This window comes from Mastigoproctus giganteus, chromosome 9 (genome assembly GCF_048544385.1).
Source record: "Mastigoproctus giganteus isolate SK-2022 chromosome 9, ASM4854438v1, whole genome shotgun sequence".
NCBI classification, from domain to species: Eukaryota; Metazoa; Arthropoda; class Arachnida; order Uropygi; family Thelyphonidae; genus Mastigoproctus; species Mastigoproctus giganteus.
In genome coordinates, this window is record NC_143583.1 from 177,939,090 (window position 1) to 177,956,625 (window position 17,536).

General features: G+C 37.8%; 1 protein-coding gene across 1 annotated transcript in view; it reads left to right on the top strand.

Annotated features, from left to right (window-relative positions):
* The window catches only part of LOC150080908 (glutamate receptor ionotropic, kainate 2-like), a 118,921-nt gene that overhangs the window by 18,354 nt on the left and 83,031 nt on the right, over window positions 1-17,536 (top strand). Inside the window, exon 2 of the mRNA XM_090381807.1 lies at window positions 7,970-8,125. Coding sequence (XP_090237933.1) covers window positions 7,970-8,125 — 156 coding nt within the window. The remainder of the gene's footprint in view (window positions 1-7,969; window positions 8,126-17,536) is intronic.

The window sequence follows — 17,536 nt, forward strand, 5'->3', positions numbered from 1 at the left end:
TTCAGAAAGCTAATAAGTAAATAAATCGACCCTGCGCTCAACTATTTTTTAATGAGCGAGTTTCGAAACGCAAGCTTTGGGTTTGACGGTACAGAAAAGAAATTCTGCACCACTCCTTCCTCAAGGCAATGGCTCGTTCATTTGAAGGAAATGGACGTATTCGATTATTCGTCTGGCTTCTCTAAAACGTTGCTGAAGTGTCCAGTGGAATTTAGATTGGCTGTGTTCATCAATGCAAGTTTTTACCCTCGGTAGTCCTCAAACCACTGCATTATTAACTAAAACTGTCGCATGGAGTAGGGTTGTGCTGGTATAGCTGCAGTTCTCCTTATAATTTTCACAATTCAGATGTGCCATAACTCTACAAAAGGCCACGGTTAGCGTCAGCATTCGTGGTTCTAGGCATATAAACAGTTGGTTGAAAGACAAATCCCATGAATCATTGCTCAGGTCACAAGTTATAAAGATGAGATTCTGTATGTGCATGTCGAGAAATCTGTTGTCTCTTTCTGAGACAACTGGATTTGCTACTTGGTGCACGGCCAGCAATGACTTCTTTATTGAGATTTTATAGCTTCAGATTTTTGCCCATAACTTCACTAGAGATATTGTCTATATTAAGCCGTTTATTGATATACGTCACACCCAAGCAACAACGTGATGCCTGGATATCTCTGCCACTGCTTTCCCTGACAAAGTTGATTGGAATAGTAACAACTTGGACTGGTGAACAGCTTCACAACTTCGGCATCCCAGCCAAGTTTTCTTTCTGATGGTAGTGTGTCCAACCGTTCTCTGGAGTGCACTGGTGATCATAGAAAAACTGTCAATACTATTTACTGTTACAACATTAGTGGTGACCACTAATGATCAGGGGATTATTAGTGGTCACCTACCTGGTGACCAGAGGCCTCCGTAGCAGAGTGTTCAGGAGCGGGAGTGCAGTAGCACACGGGGTTTGAGTAGACCGGGGTTCAAGCCCCTGACTGCTAAATACGGTCGATCTGCCAACCCGCACTGGACCAGCGTGGCAGATTATGGTCCATTTCTCTCAACATGAATTGTTGAGGAGGCTTCCATCCTGCAGTGGGTTGATAATGGCTGGGCTGCAGTTTACCTTTTTTTTTAACCTGGTGACCATTAATTATCCCCTGAAACGCATTGAGAGAATGATACAATCCCCTGTCATCTACTCGTACAGCAAACTTGCTTTCCTAGTTGACGAATGGACAAACTTGCAATATCTATCCTAATGTCTATTTGGATATATTCTTCCTCGTACGACCATGTTGTTTTTAATCGCCTGTTACAGGAACTTCGCAGCCATTTACTTTCCATGTGACCTCTACAATTTCCGCTTTTCCGAATTGTTTCTAATACCTAATGGTGCATAGTGTACATACTGGTAGCCCTGGGGGGGGGGGGAAGAGACGACGCCATCGATAGATTGCAAGATCTTTCTTCAGATGTGTAGAACAACATTGCCTTCCGTTGATAGTATCCATTATTCTAAGAGATTTTATAGACTTCCGAGCTCTTTCTGGACATGTTCAAAGAATCCCGAAGTAACAGTTTTGACAGCCAGGTGCTTTACGTCAACAGTACCTAATGCAGGATGCCAGTGAGTTGAAGTCAGCAGAAACTCAAGCAGTTCACGCAAGTCATTTCGTGATATAAAAGATATAAAAAGATATAAAAACAAACACCTCGTTCTTTCCATGCAACTTACTACTCGTAGAAACCTATCAAAAACTTCCTGGTTTCATATCCGCGTTGCAGAAGCGACGTTATATGTCCAAACAACACCTACTTCCCACTGAGTACTCAAGATACGTAGAAAGTCGTAAGGAAAGACGATTTTAATGCGAAATTATACTTAACGTAATTTAAGATGAACCATTTTTACATTTTCTGCGTGATGGACAATGGTAGAAAAATTTAAAACATGTTTCCATTTCACTTTGAAAAATGTGATATGGTTGCTAAGTGTTTCTCTGAAGGAAACAAGACTTCCTAGAGAAAAAAATTCTCCTGGGAGAAAGTTGAGTGAATCCCCTACTAGTTTTGAAATTCCGATAAGATTAGCCAATTACTCTTGGTATTCTTATCATGCAATTCCTTTGCGCCTTAATGTAGTTAAAAGGACATTATCGCATCGGCCTAGCAAATTTGATATAATTCCTATGTGGGACGACAGGCTGTGTTTTATGATAATTAGAATTCATACAGCCGAATTCTTTCCTTCTCGACAGAAGCTGACTTTAAAGCAGAGTGGAACTGCAAAGCAAATCTGAGAGAGGAGGAATAAAAAACAACGTAGTATAAAAGCTTATAAATTGGAAAAAAGAATCAACCTCCATTTAAAAACTGAGTGGAGTTCAATTGTTTAAAACTTTACTTTCTTTAGTGCTGGTGACGAGTATAGGCAGTTCTTGTTAGAGGAGCGGTGGAGGAGGTAAATGGTTTAGTAATTTTCGTCCAGAGCAGTTCAGTGGAGAAACCATTACTTAGATTGTTGGGGTGGCCTTCAGTGATGTTGCTTAAATTAGTATTGGAAAAATGATGCGCACAGAAACAAGGATAGGTAGCGTCATACAAAAAGTAATAATAATAATTACATATAAATAAACAAATTGGTAGAGCTAAGCTAGGATGGGCCCGAGTGGCTATCTTTTTCATATCGAATTTCAGAGAGAATTTAAAGTTCAATGTAAAAAAAAAAACGTAGCAAGTGCTCACTTGCAATGTTTTATTGCAATAAAAACATTGCGAGTTCTGAATCCAGAATTCTTAGAAGTACAGCATCTATTTGATATCAAGGAACTTGTCATCAACATGTGACAACTTGCGTTTGCATACAGTACGTTTGATTATCTGTTGATGCCAATTGCAAAAGTTTTAATTTTTTGGTTGGTGAGTGCAATAATATACACACTGAAGTGTGTTGAAGCTTGTATCGTTCTGGTCTTATAACGATAAATAAATAAATAAATAAAACTCTACCATTTAATTAAGGAATGCTTTTCTAGACTTGCCTCATTTCGCTATCTTTGTATTAGCTTACTTGTTTTCTTGAGTGAAAGAGATATGGACATTTCAATGCAAAAACTTTGTAAAACGAGAGCTCAACCTATGGTCTATCCTTCGTGTTTTTTTCCTCCAACTCCAATTGAGTTATAAGCTTCCTCTCTGACATCAAACGTTTCAACCAATGCTGGAGAGTTTCAAGATTCTATTCTTTCGCCTACCCGTTATATTAACTAGGGGATATTAACTGTGTAGGTAGGCGATATTAACTGAATATTAATTTTCTCTTGAGGACAGGGATTAATATCCAGTTTATTCTATACTAGGCCTCGAAGAACTGATGTTATCTCCACCACAAAATAATTTGCAGCAACTATATTAATCTTCGATAACGTGGAAAATTCTGGACAAAATTTCATTTCATGACGAACCTTGGTGTAAAAATATTAAGACGTACCAAAGATTTAGGGAAAACGAACCATTGGAACAATCAGTACTATGCGGTACACTGATATATGGATAATTCTGCTTTTCCATAATTCTACTGTGGCCAGTTCTTTTATATAACAACATCACACACACCTACAATTGCGAGTAACACAGTGGTGTGGTTATGATCACCCTCCTACCACACGGCATGGAAAATGCCCGAGTTCGGAATCAGTCAATGAATTTTTATAGGCTTTTTTATACCGAGTGGCCGAGTTAGTTGGTCCCAAGGGAGGATTTAATGGAGGGATTCCTCCCAGAAACTCGGGTTTTTTTTATCAAAAACACAGAAAACCAATCGAGAAGCCATGCAATTACAGACCCAATATACTGATGTCTCATAGCTTTAGTTGCTTTAGCGCTTAACACGCATCTAATTACGAACTCATGGGCATTGCATCACGCCATACTGCACATCCTGTGCAACAGCGTGCAATAACTTCATTGGAGGATCACTGGGGGCGAGGTCAATGTGCCCGCAATTAGCAGCGGAACTGACCACTGTGCTGAAGGCAAAAAAAGGGACCATATACCGCCTTTCTCTAATCAAAAATAAGTTTCGAAGTCTACCAACAAGGATACTGTGTGTAATCGAAATGAATTCACATTACTAACACTATCAATAAAAGGTTCTCTGAAACATGCAGGTGTCCAGTTACTTTTGATAACAACGAATTTCATAATTCTGTTTTATTAGCACTTTAAAAAATATAGTTTTCCTTTTTCATTCCCTGTTTAGCTCTTTTCTTTCTATACGCTTTCCATGAAATATTGCTTCACGTGTCTGGGGAGACGCTCTCAAAATATTTAAAAAACGAAGTTCTGGAGGAGCTTAATCTAAAAAAAAAAGGAATTCATGAAATCAAAAATCTAAAACTAAATTTTAAAGAAAGGGAATAATGGAAATCCCTCTCATACAAACACTCCACCCAACCGTTATATAGACGTTCGATTTCTTTGAATGTCTTTTCTACAAATATTTTCAATATCTGGTTTAATCTATAAACTTTTTCTTCTCCCTGTAACAAACAAATTCTCAGCAACACACCTTAAACGACGATTGCATGTTCGTCGTCGACGCGGTTTGTAATTTTAAGTATTGTTCGACTTTACTGACAGCATCCTTGTTCCTCCACGATGGTAAAACAAGGATGTTAGCGAAGCCCTTCAATGTTGTCAACTGAAATCCATCGTAAACGATAGATTTCAGATGATTCCACGTGTAAACATTGAGGGGATTCAGATTCAAGAATCGGGCAGGCCATGCAACGGGGCTTCCGCGGTCCATACACTTATCAGGGAAACGCTCACCCGAAAACTTCATCTAGTAAATGGCGTACATAATTCCTTTTAAAAAAAATCGGAATAGGCTTCTCAGGTTAATCTTCCAGGCAAAGCAAAAGGATCGATTAAACAGTCAGCAGTAATTCCTACTCATACATTAATATTAAGTTGTTACTGGTGTCTTAACTGGATGACAGCATCAGATTCTCTTCTGCTCGCTTACGATTGTTGTGGAAATTGATCACCCCATTTCTTGTGAAACTAATCTCAACAGAACAAAACATGGAACGCAGAATAAGAAAATCGCGAGCACACTGTTGTAGAAACCAAGTACAAAAAGCTTCTCTTGGTGGGAAATGAGCGTCAGCAAAACCTTTTAATCTTTGAATGTGTTACGGATAAATCTTTTGTTTGGATAAATTCTTCACACAGTTGCACGTTCCATCCTCCGGATGTTGCCACCTGGATTTTCCTTCGCACCATTCGGAACTCCTTCCTAGAAACTATCAATTCTGGTTCTGATTGTTCACCACTATCTGGAACTTGCTTGTTGAATGATCCCATATCTCCAAGACGTTCGTCTATTCTCTGAAAAGTGTTCTCATATGGAAAACTTTGTGCGTACAGTCTCACTATGGGTGCATCAGTTGGCAAGTCCACACATGAGGTGAAATGTCATTTCTCAGTTTGAATAAACCATGCTCACTTCAAATGCACACTACCATGCACAGCACAAAAACTGAATGTTTTTACTTTGAGATGTAACAATTACGAACAGCAACAGACCGTTTCAAAATAAATTTAGACTATGCACACCTGAACTGGAATTTTTTTTTTATAACTACGCTGTTATAATATGGCTGCTACCCAGACACCAACACGTACTTTTACCGAATCTGGGATTTAAAAAAAAAAGGATTGTAACTTAGAAACAAAGCGATTGGGGGAATATGTTTATATAAGCTTTTTCTTTAATTTCAGGTCAAAAGAGTGATAACCACACTGTTTTTGTGAAGTCGAACAGCGTATAACAACTTGAAGTACAAATTGACTGGTCAGTTTATAACGTGGATTCAGGAATAGGGAAGCACTGATTATATTCTTCCCCTGTTCCTGAAACAAATAGAAATCAGAGTGCGAAAGATATGAATCTTCGACACTTTAGTTTCTCTTTGTTTCGGCCTAGGTGCACATTGAAGTCAAATTCCGGTAGTATTTCAGTCCTAAGTGAGTGTGCATTCCAATTATGTTTTACTGTTGTTTGCAGACCTAGAAAATTATCAAACACTTCGAACTCTCAAATTCCTCCAAATCAGCACTTCCCCCCCTAACCTGCAAACATCCATTGACAGCATCCTAATTCTTAGCACAAAGGAGCACACGGATCTAGAGATGAATTCTAACCAAAAACTGTCAATGTTGATGTCTAAAGGACATCAACATTGACAAGCTTCAGATCAACGTGGATCAGCTCTACTGGCTAACAAAAAATGAACTTACGTCTCTGAACCCGAAATAATAATATCGTGTATCTTTGCTTGTATATTCAATAAAAATCTTTATGGTACTGAAACCTGGGCATCTGCTGCTCCAACAGACGTAATGATAATCTATACAGCAAAATACTGGTTACTGAGAATAATGCCCGAATTCCTCCTGCCCAGAGAACAAATCAAATGGCAAATACGGCAAAAATAAGAAGCCTATCATCCTTAGTTTAAGAAGAAAGACCTGCCTTCAGACTTCACAATATTAATCTTCAGATTTAAAGAATAGCGATTATGCTAACCATGAGGACTTTTAGTTAATATTCTAGTTAGCCAATTTCTCAGTTGGCTAACTAGTCCGTTTACTTGAAGTGACAAAATGCTATAACCATTCTATTTTGAAGTACGCGCATGTCGGCCTTTTAACTGGTAGTGTTACCATCAGTCTTTATTCACACTACACCGTAGGGGGTAGGGATTGATTTTATGGGAATTTTTCATAAATGGTGTGAAAAGTTGCGCGCAAATGCATGAAATATCAAAATGATACCCACGCTTTCTTCGAAATCGTGTTGTCCCAATCCTTCATAAGAACACTGCCATGAAAAAAAATAAATAAATAAAAGTATTCATGCAAGATTAGAACGCCACCACGGGCAGCTCTGTTGTGTTATCTACCACGCCCACATTTTTAGAGAAACTTCCTCTCAGTCTTAATTCGACTTCCTCCTATCCCCTCAATCTCCAGATTCATCTTCAAACTATTTCCGAATTTTGGGAGTACTTGATATCCGAAGTGTACAGTAATCGCCCCTCGAATCTTTTAAAATTAAAAAGAAATCCAACAAAACAGGAAATGTTATTGGACTGAGATGTAAGTGTCTGGTAAAATAAGCAATGTCAATTTGATCTCGTGTACCGGAAGTAATGAAACTGCTATATCCACTGATTCAGCTGTTACCGGTACTTATAATACACTGACTTACGATGTCAGTCAGGGTATTTTAAGTACAATAAGCAAATTCGTTAATTACTTAATTTCGTGTTCGTAAATTAAGTTAATAAATTCTGTTTTATTATCATAAACTCGATTACTGGTTGAGACTTTTCAATGATACTATTTATCTTTGTAGATATAAAACTGGAGGCCAATATCGTGATAAACTTCAAGAAAGTTGTTAATAATGTATAAGAGATTGGTTTCTTTTCAATTAATAGAATTAAATCCCTCTAATGATGGGTTTAATTCCTGTTAATTTAAAACAGTGTTATTGTACTGAATCAGTAACAATAAGTGGTACAGCAATTCTTTGGACCAAGTAACCCTTTAAATTTTTATTCAATTTCTTTGATAAATCCTTAATCTGTGTGTCAAAGACCAATTGAAAACAGATTCGTGTCCACAATTTCATTTAAAACGAATTTTGTGCAGCACTTTAAACAACTGTGATGCAGGTCACCATATTCAAGCAGAAATACACGATTAACAACCCATCATCTCCGGAGGTATCAGAATCCTTCATACCTTGTAGATGTTGTAGAAGTATACTAAATGTGCAATCATAGTACTAACAATTTTAACATTATGCTACCAATGTATTATTATTTTATCTATTGTAATATGCTCTGATATTTCTTTCTCTTTCGATAACATTTACTAACACTGTTTGACTTGCCTTCAGGTGGGCTGTTTGATACGGAAGATGATGAACAGGAACTTGCCTTCCGTGTAGCAGTGGACAAGATAAATGGTGACAACAGCATCCTTCCCAGGTCACGACTGGTCGCCCAGATCGAACGGTTGGGTCAAGATGATAGCTTTCGAGCCACCAAGAAAGGTCAGAGTTCAATTTTGCTTTTGTAATTGTGTGGAGTGATTGACGGAGAGCAATACTTCGATAGAGGGAGGGAGGGAGAGTTTAATTCAAGTTTCCTAGTAGCGAGGCTATTTATAGCTCTGCGTTCACTCTCTTTGTCTCCTTCGCTTCTTAAATATGAGCATTCCATCTTTTTTTGTTCTTAACAAGAACTGTTTTATTTTTCAGCCTCTGAAGATCATTTAATATTTGATGGTGGGCAAAAAAAAACAAGAAAGGAGGATCGATATGGAAATAAAGTGAAAGAGAAGAAACAGGTCAAAGTACGAGAGGTCATAAAATAAGTAATAAAGGAAAACGGATAAAGTACGATGAGGAAAGTCTACGAGCAACAGCAGAAAGGGAACCGGTAAATTGAAAAACAAAAACAAAAAAAAAAAGAGATAAAAACAAGCCCCGAAGTTCTAGTCGATGTTTAAAGGTATATTTACTTTGCCTTCTATCCCGATCAGGATATTCGGGTTGAATTACGATCTCTATCTTGTTTGTAGCATGGCGAATCTGCGACACTCTAGCAATAAACAGAGCAATACTAATTCTTTCTAATCGTGGTAGCCATGACAACAGACACGATGCGGCCAAGATGTTCCGTCTGTAGAAAATACCAGGGGACTTTAAACTGTATGTTAAGTACAAACAGGCCTATCTGCAGTCTGTTCTCTTTCCTTTTAATGAACGCTCGATGCAATTAAGAGCCTGGAAAACCTTTCTTAATAGCACCCTTCGAAAATTTTTGAAGAATTTTGCGCAGCATCGAAAGACTAGTGAAATAAGGAGTGGGAGTTGCTTCTTACTTTCAATTAGTATTAAGAGATCCGTTTCAGGTTAAAAATCCAATGACTTATCCGCGAAGAGACAAACAGCAAAGGAAACAGAGAGAGATGACAAAAGACAAAACCGGTGATGAGAAAGATTAAAAAGTGAAAACAAAGAATGGGGTGATGAAGAGATGACGAATGAGCAATGATAAAAATGGGAGAAACAGAGCAGGAAGAAATATAAATGCAAGGAAAGCACGGCTCCCTCTAGTGACCATTTAATAAATGACAACGCATAAAACATTACGCCTCAGGATCTCGTTTCATTAAAGGTCATCTTAATCGGTTTATCACACGGAGCTTTTTTAACCTTAAGTCTGTTTTCTAATTGATAAACTTGTCTTATTTAACCCGCGTTTGTGATAGAAAAAAAGAGATGAATTGGGCTAATTGAGTCTTTCCCTACCTAATATGGTTACTCATATTAGCATTAATGTAACTTTCACATAGGATTAGAAGGTTAATTAGTCAAATTATTTTATTGGATGGCGATACTAATCCTTTAAACTTAGTCTTTCTAACTCAGTGGTATTCTGTTTCAGGAAGAACTATCCATCTTTTCAGTCTGCCAATTAAAACGAGTCTCTTAAGTCATGGTAGGAAAGTTATCACAGGCTTATTTACATAAGTTTTTAATGAAATCGTTTCGGACAGCATACTGTAACTAACCCTTTTCTTACAATATTGATATAAATGAAATATGCTGGGATGTGCTCCAATAGATAAGAAATCATTGCAAAGCTTTGATGATTCAAATTTTGATTGAAAATTTGATTCTTTTTAAACAATCTATATTATTGTAAATCTCTTTTGTTGGCTTTATAACTGCCAGCTCTCCAAATATCAAAGCCTTCACAGTAGCGTAGTGGACAGCATCATAGCTCACTTACTGACACACAAACACCCTGGGGAGAAGAACTAAATTGGCTGTCATCAAGAGAAATATTTACTTCCATTCGGGACAAAGTTCACGAGTTCCCTGACCGAGTTACTCAGTCTCTGCTGAGGGTTGCCTGATTGTTCTTTTCCTAGGAAACCCATGATTTTCATCCCGTAAAACTAAATACAGGACACACAATTAACAGATACGATACAGTGATGTCTTTGAGTTTTGTACGCCGGTGAAAGGTCTAAAACTGCCCACAATTTAAATGTCATCATAAGCGTAGAGGGGATATATTCGGGACTTTTATTTTCAAGATCGAAAACCGAATTATCAGAAACATGCGACTGTAAACTTCCATTTAACAAAGCAAGCTCTGATTGCTTTAAAAGAAAATCACTCTATTGCGAAAAGTGAAGATCGTGACGTCCATGGTTTGTCAAGGTAGTGTACACATACCAATACAGAAAGAGACACTGATCTTATGCAGAAATATCCAATCCCGCATCCTCTCACTCCCTTTCTCTGCGCTTTGGAAATCTAACTAACCCACCGAGGCAATCTGATCACATCCACGACTTCTCCCTTTCTGAAGAAGCACAATCCTTTGTTATCAGCTGCAGATCAGCCCTATAATGAGTCCCTGCAGCGATTTCATGCCACCAGTGTACCACGAACATTAAACTCTTGCTGGACGAGGTTGTCACCTAGTTGGTGATTGATGGTGTCCTCTGCAGGAAACTCACGAGATGTTTCTTGATGCGGTTTAATTAGCATAACTCCATCCTCCCCTAAGGAAGTACCGTTAATTCGGAGCCAGTAAGGCTTATTTCTAGCCAAAGAGGCAGAGAAATTATTGAAGGCATTTTTAATTAAGTTAAAGTCAAGTGGTCCATCGATTTATTTATCTCGAAAAGTGCTTTATCAAAGCCACCTAACCACTCATTACAGGAAACACCGAGAGATAAATGAATGCTGCTTCACGTGAGACCCATGACGCGAGCGTGCCAGGTGGTATAACAATATGAACGACTAATTATGTGCCACTCGCTATGAAGTGAACAGTACTTGGTGCTAATCCTGCGAGAACTCTCAGGGCCCGGATTTAACTCTAAATGACGCCTCCAAGAAGAAAATTGCATCAACTGAAGTAGTTTTCAAGTTAAATCTAATGATAACATTTGCACGCAAAGCACCCCAGCGCTATCACTACAATCAAATGGGGGGATCTTTTCCTCGAGCTTTTAATATCATAAAAATGGCTGCTGTTATATTCAACGTATTTTTTTTTCAACTTCCCTCACTCGAGGGCGCTATTTAGTATGCAGCAGCCAATTGGAATTTCACAGTCGATGATTTTGCAACTCTTCAGAAACTTGTTACTGATTATGAAACTCCTCGCTCGGAAGCTGTAGTGTCATCGACTGGTTTCGCCTGTCTTCTAGATCGTTTATCACTGTCAGTGTCAAAGTGTCAGAAGCACACAACAGCTAGGATATTAACTTTGTAAATCTCTTCTTTTGTTTCCATCTCGCCAGATCATCCGCCTCAGACCTTGTTATGCAACCAATTCCAACTTTATCTAGGACTTCGTATAGTAATTACGCTTTCTGTCCCCTGGTGGATCAAAACAGACATCGAAGTACACTCGCGCATCAAATATTGCTTTATTTGTTAAAAATTAGTTAATGTATTCTAAGCGAATGCAAAATTAGAATTTGTAAACTATATATGTAAACAAATTCTACAAAACTGTAGAATTTGTTTTAGTGGTTTAAAAAAATAAAAAGGGTTAAAATCAATAAAACAAAAACATTTTTGACCGATTTTTTCCTTCTCAGTTCAAAAGTATCAATCAAATTCTCGAAAAACTTTTTTCTCCAGAGAGTTTTGAAAACTAAGTGGTAAAAATAAGACGCATGTAGAGTCATAACTTCTAAATATTTACTTATTCGAAAATTATTTAGAAATAATAGACGAGGACTTTATTTCTAAACATCAAATCTTTGATGATTTAAGGCAGCCAGATAAGTTTTAACTTTATTAAAGTTAAGACAGCCAGAGAAGCATTTGTAATAATGTCCAAGAATTCTAATGCACTTCAAAATAAAATAAATAGTTAAAGGGCATTTGTGATATTTGAAGCGGAGAACAGTCAAGAGAATACAAATAAGAAATCATTTTTAAGATCTCCAAAGTCATCAGCTAAATGGGAAAGGAATTATTTCGTTTTTAAGACCGAAAGACAGTAGGAGAAAAATAATTCACTCATTTTATTCCGGAGGAAGCCAGACGATTGTCTGTAAGAATCCACATCAAAAATAAATCAAACCATCAACCCGAAATCGTGTGTTACCCCTCGTATATGCGCTTAAGGCAAAAACTTTTCTTTCTTTTCAATCGCCAGAACTTTCCATCAGAGAGATAAAACGCGCCGTTCACAGAAGCGTTTATCTTCATCAGTCATTCCCGACATGACAGAAAGGGGAAAGATGAATGTTCGTTGTTAAGTAGGCAGAGAAGTCTTGATGAGCATTGCTTTGCCATCAGACTGGCAAAGTGTGTAACAGATCACGTGATTAGTCACGTGGGAGACAAAGCAACAAGACCAGGTTCGTAGTACAGGCTACAGATCAACGATAGTACCTTAAGACACGATAAATTAGTCTAAATTGAGAACGTAATCGCTTTACTCTGGAAAAACACGCTCATCAAAATATTATCGCGTCTCGTTCATTTGGAATGACAAGCAACAGATCGAAATAAGCAGCTGTGTTAATTGACCAAAGCCCACAGTAACGCACCCTGCTCTCGATAAGCATTATTTTCAATTAAATGTTTTTTCTAAAGCTTGAAAAAGAGAAGAAGATTCCTTGAACGTTGTGCACCCTTCCAGCGTGGAGATGCATGTTGTTGGTACTCGGTATTAAATCTCCTGAGTTGCTAAATTTTACTAAGTTAATTACCGCTTCGTCGAATGGACCATGATCTATGACCTTTTGCCAGTTGTAGCGATGGGTTCGCGGATAAAAGTTCTGTGGTGCTGCAAAACAAACTTCATTACTTTTCCCAGCTAATATCTGACTACAGAAAGTGTCCAATTTATCAACCATCTCCTTTGTAATTTCGGGAAATCTATCGATTAACCCGACATACGCCCATGGAAGGAAGCCAAGAAGTTGAACTCGGAAATGAAATGACCAGAGTGGCTCACAGATCAACAAACGTCCTCTTGAACGAATAACAATGTTGCGCAGCTGTCGGTAATGGCCTAGCAGTTATAATAATGTAATCACCGGCAAGGCAAGAAGTGAAAGAAACAAAAAAAAAGAAAAGCTCTCAACAATTCACCATCGTAATGAAGAAGTCGTTGGGGACAGGCAAAATAACACTGCTACTGGCGAGACAAAAAACAAAGATAAAAAAATACAAATGCGGCCAGTATAAGTGCTACTTTATGCGCACAAACTGCTTTAATGTGAAATTTGCATAATAGTGCGTCCCTGACAACCCCATCATGGCAACCAAATCTGTCAGATAAGCGAGATTTCAGATGATGCTTTAAAAGAGCACTCGGAGAACACAAGAATGCTGTAGCAAATGGATGAATCCGTGCGTGAGATATCCCAAAGCAATATCTGACATGCTGAAATCGATATGTGGAAGCATTTTGGATTTAATAATTCCGATATTGGGATTTTTTAAAGGCCCTGTCTTCCAGAAGAAGAAATCGATTATATCAATCTAGCTATAATGTCCCGGTAACGGGATTTCTGATCATGGAAGTATATTTTCAATTTCTGACGGTACTATATAACTCAATAGTTAGTTAAAGAGGTGGTTACAGGGGCAGTTAAAGTCCCCAAAATTTAGGTCTTTACTCCATTAACATTTTTACTGCCTCACGTCCTGCTAGTTTTGTTATTTCTCAACTTGGAATACGTTCCGCGTCGATCTCTCCCTTAAAAGCCCTATTTTTATTTAGTCTGACAATGACTCCAACCGAATTCTCAAGACGTCTTCTAGATTAAATAAATTTCCCAATGCACTCATTCGGTGCAGTTGTACGTGTTACTGACTTTATGAATTATTAACCACGAATACAAGACATTCATCTACGTGCATTCAGTCGTAATTTCATTATCTTGCATTTTCCAAAGAGTTTTGCTGTCTTAAAGTCGAGTTCCCTGATCAAAAAGAAGATACCTAGTCAGTGTGGCGTACTCCCCACCCTCAAAGGCAATTTTTTACTTTTTTTTAACAACCAAGTTATAACTGCCTCCTAAAAGAAAATATCAGAATATATTTTCACTTAGTAAATATTATATTTAAAAAACTTAAACGTGCGTATCACGTTTAAAATTAATTTAAAATATAAATCCTTTTGTTTTCATACTTCTGTTTTAGATTTTGAGGAAACAAAGATTGAGGTGGTGTTTAAAATTTAATAATTTAAAATACCTATATCATGAATTTTGGTGCTCTCACCATCAACTTCGATATCAAGTGACATGTCCCCCATCTCCTTTTTTCCGATCATACTAAAAAGGACTGGGAAGGCAATATTCAAATACCCAAAGGTATAAGGCATAAAATGTTCAGTGAAATTTATTCTATTGACCCACCAAAAGAAAAATCGAATGTAATAAAAACAAATGCATAGACCGAGTCAGAGTTGGGTCGGAGTTAACCATTTAGCCATTCCTCCAGAAAGTCTTTCTGGAGGAATGGCTAAATTACAACAATATACCAGAAACTGTAATTAATTAACGTAGCAGCAGGTTGTAAACCATTCAAAAGTCCGAAAACCAGATCAGATCCTCTAAATATCTTCCATAGTAAATCACTTTTGGGATAAAAGGATTTAAGTAAATTTCCTCAATTTTAGAAAGATATAGTTAAGCCGAATGCTCAATCCGACTGGCAAATTATGCTCAATCCGACTGGCAAATTATGTGTTTGTTAGAATTTGATAAAGCTTAACGGCAACGCAGTTTGCATAGCCTTTGAGATTGATGGGGAACATGTCATTTGATATCGAAGTTGATGGTGAGAGCACTAAAATTCATGATATCAGTATTTTAAATTATTAAATATTACTGAGAAGAGACAAGGGAACATCGACAGCAAAAGATAGCCTTCGCGGTTAGTACAGTTGGCATAACCACCGTCCTTCCACACACCGAATGGAAAAGACCGGAGTACGACTCTATCAGTGAAGCCAGGAATTATTATGAGCTTTTTTCGCAAAGTGGCTGAGTTGGTCGGTCTCAGAGGAGGATTTCATGGGTTTTTCTTCAGGCAAATAGACGATGGTACACATGCAATTCATAGATAATGTACACGGCAATACGGTCTAAGTCACTGATGCGAAAAAACCCACAACAATAGTAAAAAAAATACATGCACATAAGTATACAAAGCAGTGGAATCCAATGATAACAATCTATCGTGGGTAAGATTTATTTTCGTGTTATTAAATAATGGCTTTGTACTCTAAACAGCATAATGTACCGAGTTACGCTGTGGTTTCTAATTCTGTGGAAATGGGAAGCTAATGGTGAAAACCCCGAATTTTATTTGAACCTATAGGTCTTAAAGGATGGCCATCTTTATGTATTTTTATAATGCCGGAATATAAACTACCCTAGCATTAATATTCGGACACTTCCATATCTACAAATTAACTTTATATACGTATATAGGAAAAGTCATAACGTGTTCTGAAACCTTTAGTCTTTATCAGAAAGTCTAATTATCGTGGAACACTCTCCTCCAGTCTTTTGTAAATGTCCTCCGATATTTTCCTCCATTCGCCCTTCAAAGCAACAAACAGTTCAGCTTTGTTTTTTGGGCAGCCTCTCCTCACACCCACTCTACGATTCGATTCATTCCAGAAGTTCTCTATAAGATTGAGGTCAGAGCTGTAGGCTAGCCAGTCCAGATTTTTAATGCCCATGTCCTCAAACCAGTCCGCCTAAACTAGAACAGTGTCACATGAAGCGGTGTCCTAAGGATACAAGTATGGGCCTTCCCCGACGTTCTGCCACAATGTAGATAATAAATTTATTGTCCAGGACAACTACAGACTTCAGCATTCATAGTTTTGTCCAAAACAACCAAGGATTCCGGGCCAAACCATGAAAAACAGCCCCAGATCTCACGCTACTTCTGTCAAGCATCACTGGCAGGATGATACAGTCCGGCAGGTAGGCTTTCTCCTGGCATTCGCCAAATCTGGGCACGACCGCTAGACCATGTATCGTGACTCGTCACTCCAACAACCACTGATTTTTTGGTCTTCTGAAAGCATTCATAAAAAAAATACTCCTCACCTGCTACTACGTAACTGTATTGTTATCGATTAGCCATTCCTCTAGAAAAAAAATTGTAACTGAAAAGGTCATCTCCGACTTCGGCTGGGTATTCCTTTAAATCTATCTTCTGATGGTTCAATCTAACAAATTCTAACGAAGAGTGCATGCCGCACGCTTCTATCCAAGGTATTTGAAGCGATAGTTTTTAATATGATAAGCAACATGGGATAGCATATGATTTCGAATTCTATGGTGAGAGCTCCAAAATTCATGATATCTTAAGCATTTCAAATTAAGTATTAGATTTTAAACAGCACCTTGAAAGAAATTAGAGAAATTTCTCTTATTTAATCAAAAGTTTATTCTAACTCAATGTCTAATAACTTCATCTAACAGTCCAATTAACTAATAGTGAGCGAAGGAACCAAGGCCATGAAGCGCTGGAGTATTTGTGGTAATTATATTCAACAGTCCCTCTGTTCATTTGGTGGGATAAAATTCAGGGTAAAATAAAATCTGATATTTCCCTTGATGCTAATACTCTCAATAAAGGAAATTATGAGCTATCCACGGAGATTCGTAACATAAAAACAATACTAAATAATCAACAGGCCGAAATTTCTGACATCAACGCCAAAATTAAAAATCTCACGTCAATTATGTCTTGCCACTTAAGGGAAGCTAGGAATAACTCTGACCCTACTCTTGAAATTAATATTCTCAAATGAACAAGTAGTCATCATTACCTGACGATGCCTTTAGTATTGAGACCAGATCTTCATTTTCCACCGGCCTCAATACTCCTACTGCTGCAAACTCTGAACCTACTCTCGAAACTCAGTACTAAGGGTATCGTTAGGTTTGAGACCAGATCTTCATCTTGCAATGGCCTCAATACTCCTACCGCTGCAAATATTAATTTGCCAAAGTCAGTTAACTTTCATGATTCAAGTCATTCAGCAGAACAATTTACTGTCAAACTGATACTGTCAGACGATTCTTCTGATGCAAATCGAACCACTACACCACCTGCTCTCCTCTGCGGAACACTTCTGCTTGTAACTCTACTTTACAAGCTCAGAGTCACCAAGGGGAATCCTCTTCAACATCAGTTAAGGCAACATATGCAAAAATAACTGCTGCCAAATCTAATGAGGTCTTCAAACTTGTCTATAGGGCTGACGCCAAAGTAAGTAAACCTGCTTCTGATTGCCAGTCTCAAATGTAACACCAAAGATCAAAACAGAAAATGCAAACCCTCAGAAAATGCAAAAGCCTCTATATTTAAAGCTACTTTCTCCAAGCTTTCAGCCAAAATTCACCAAACTCAAAATGTAATTAACGCCGATAAATC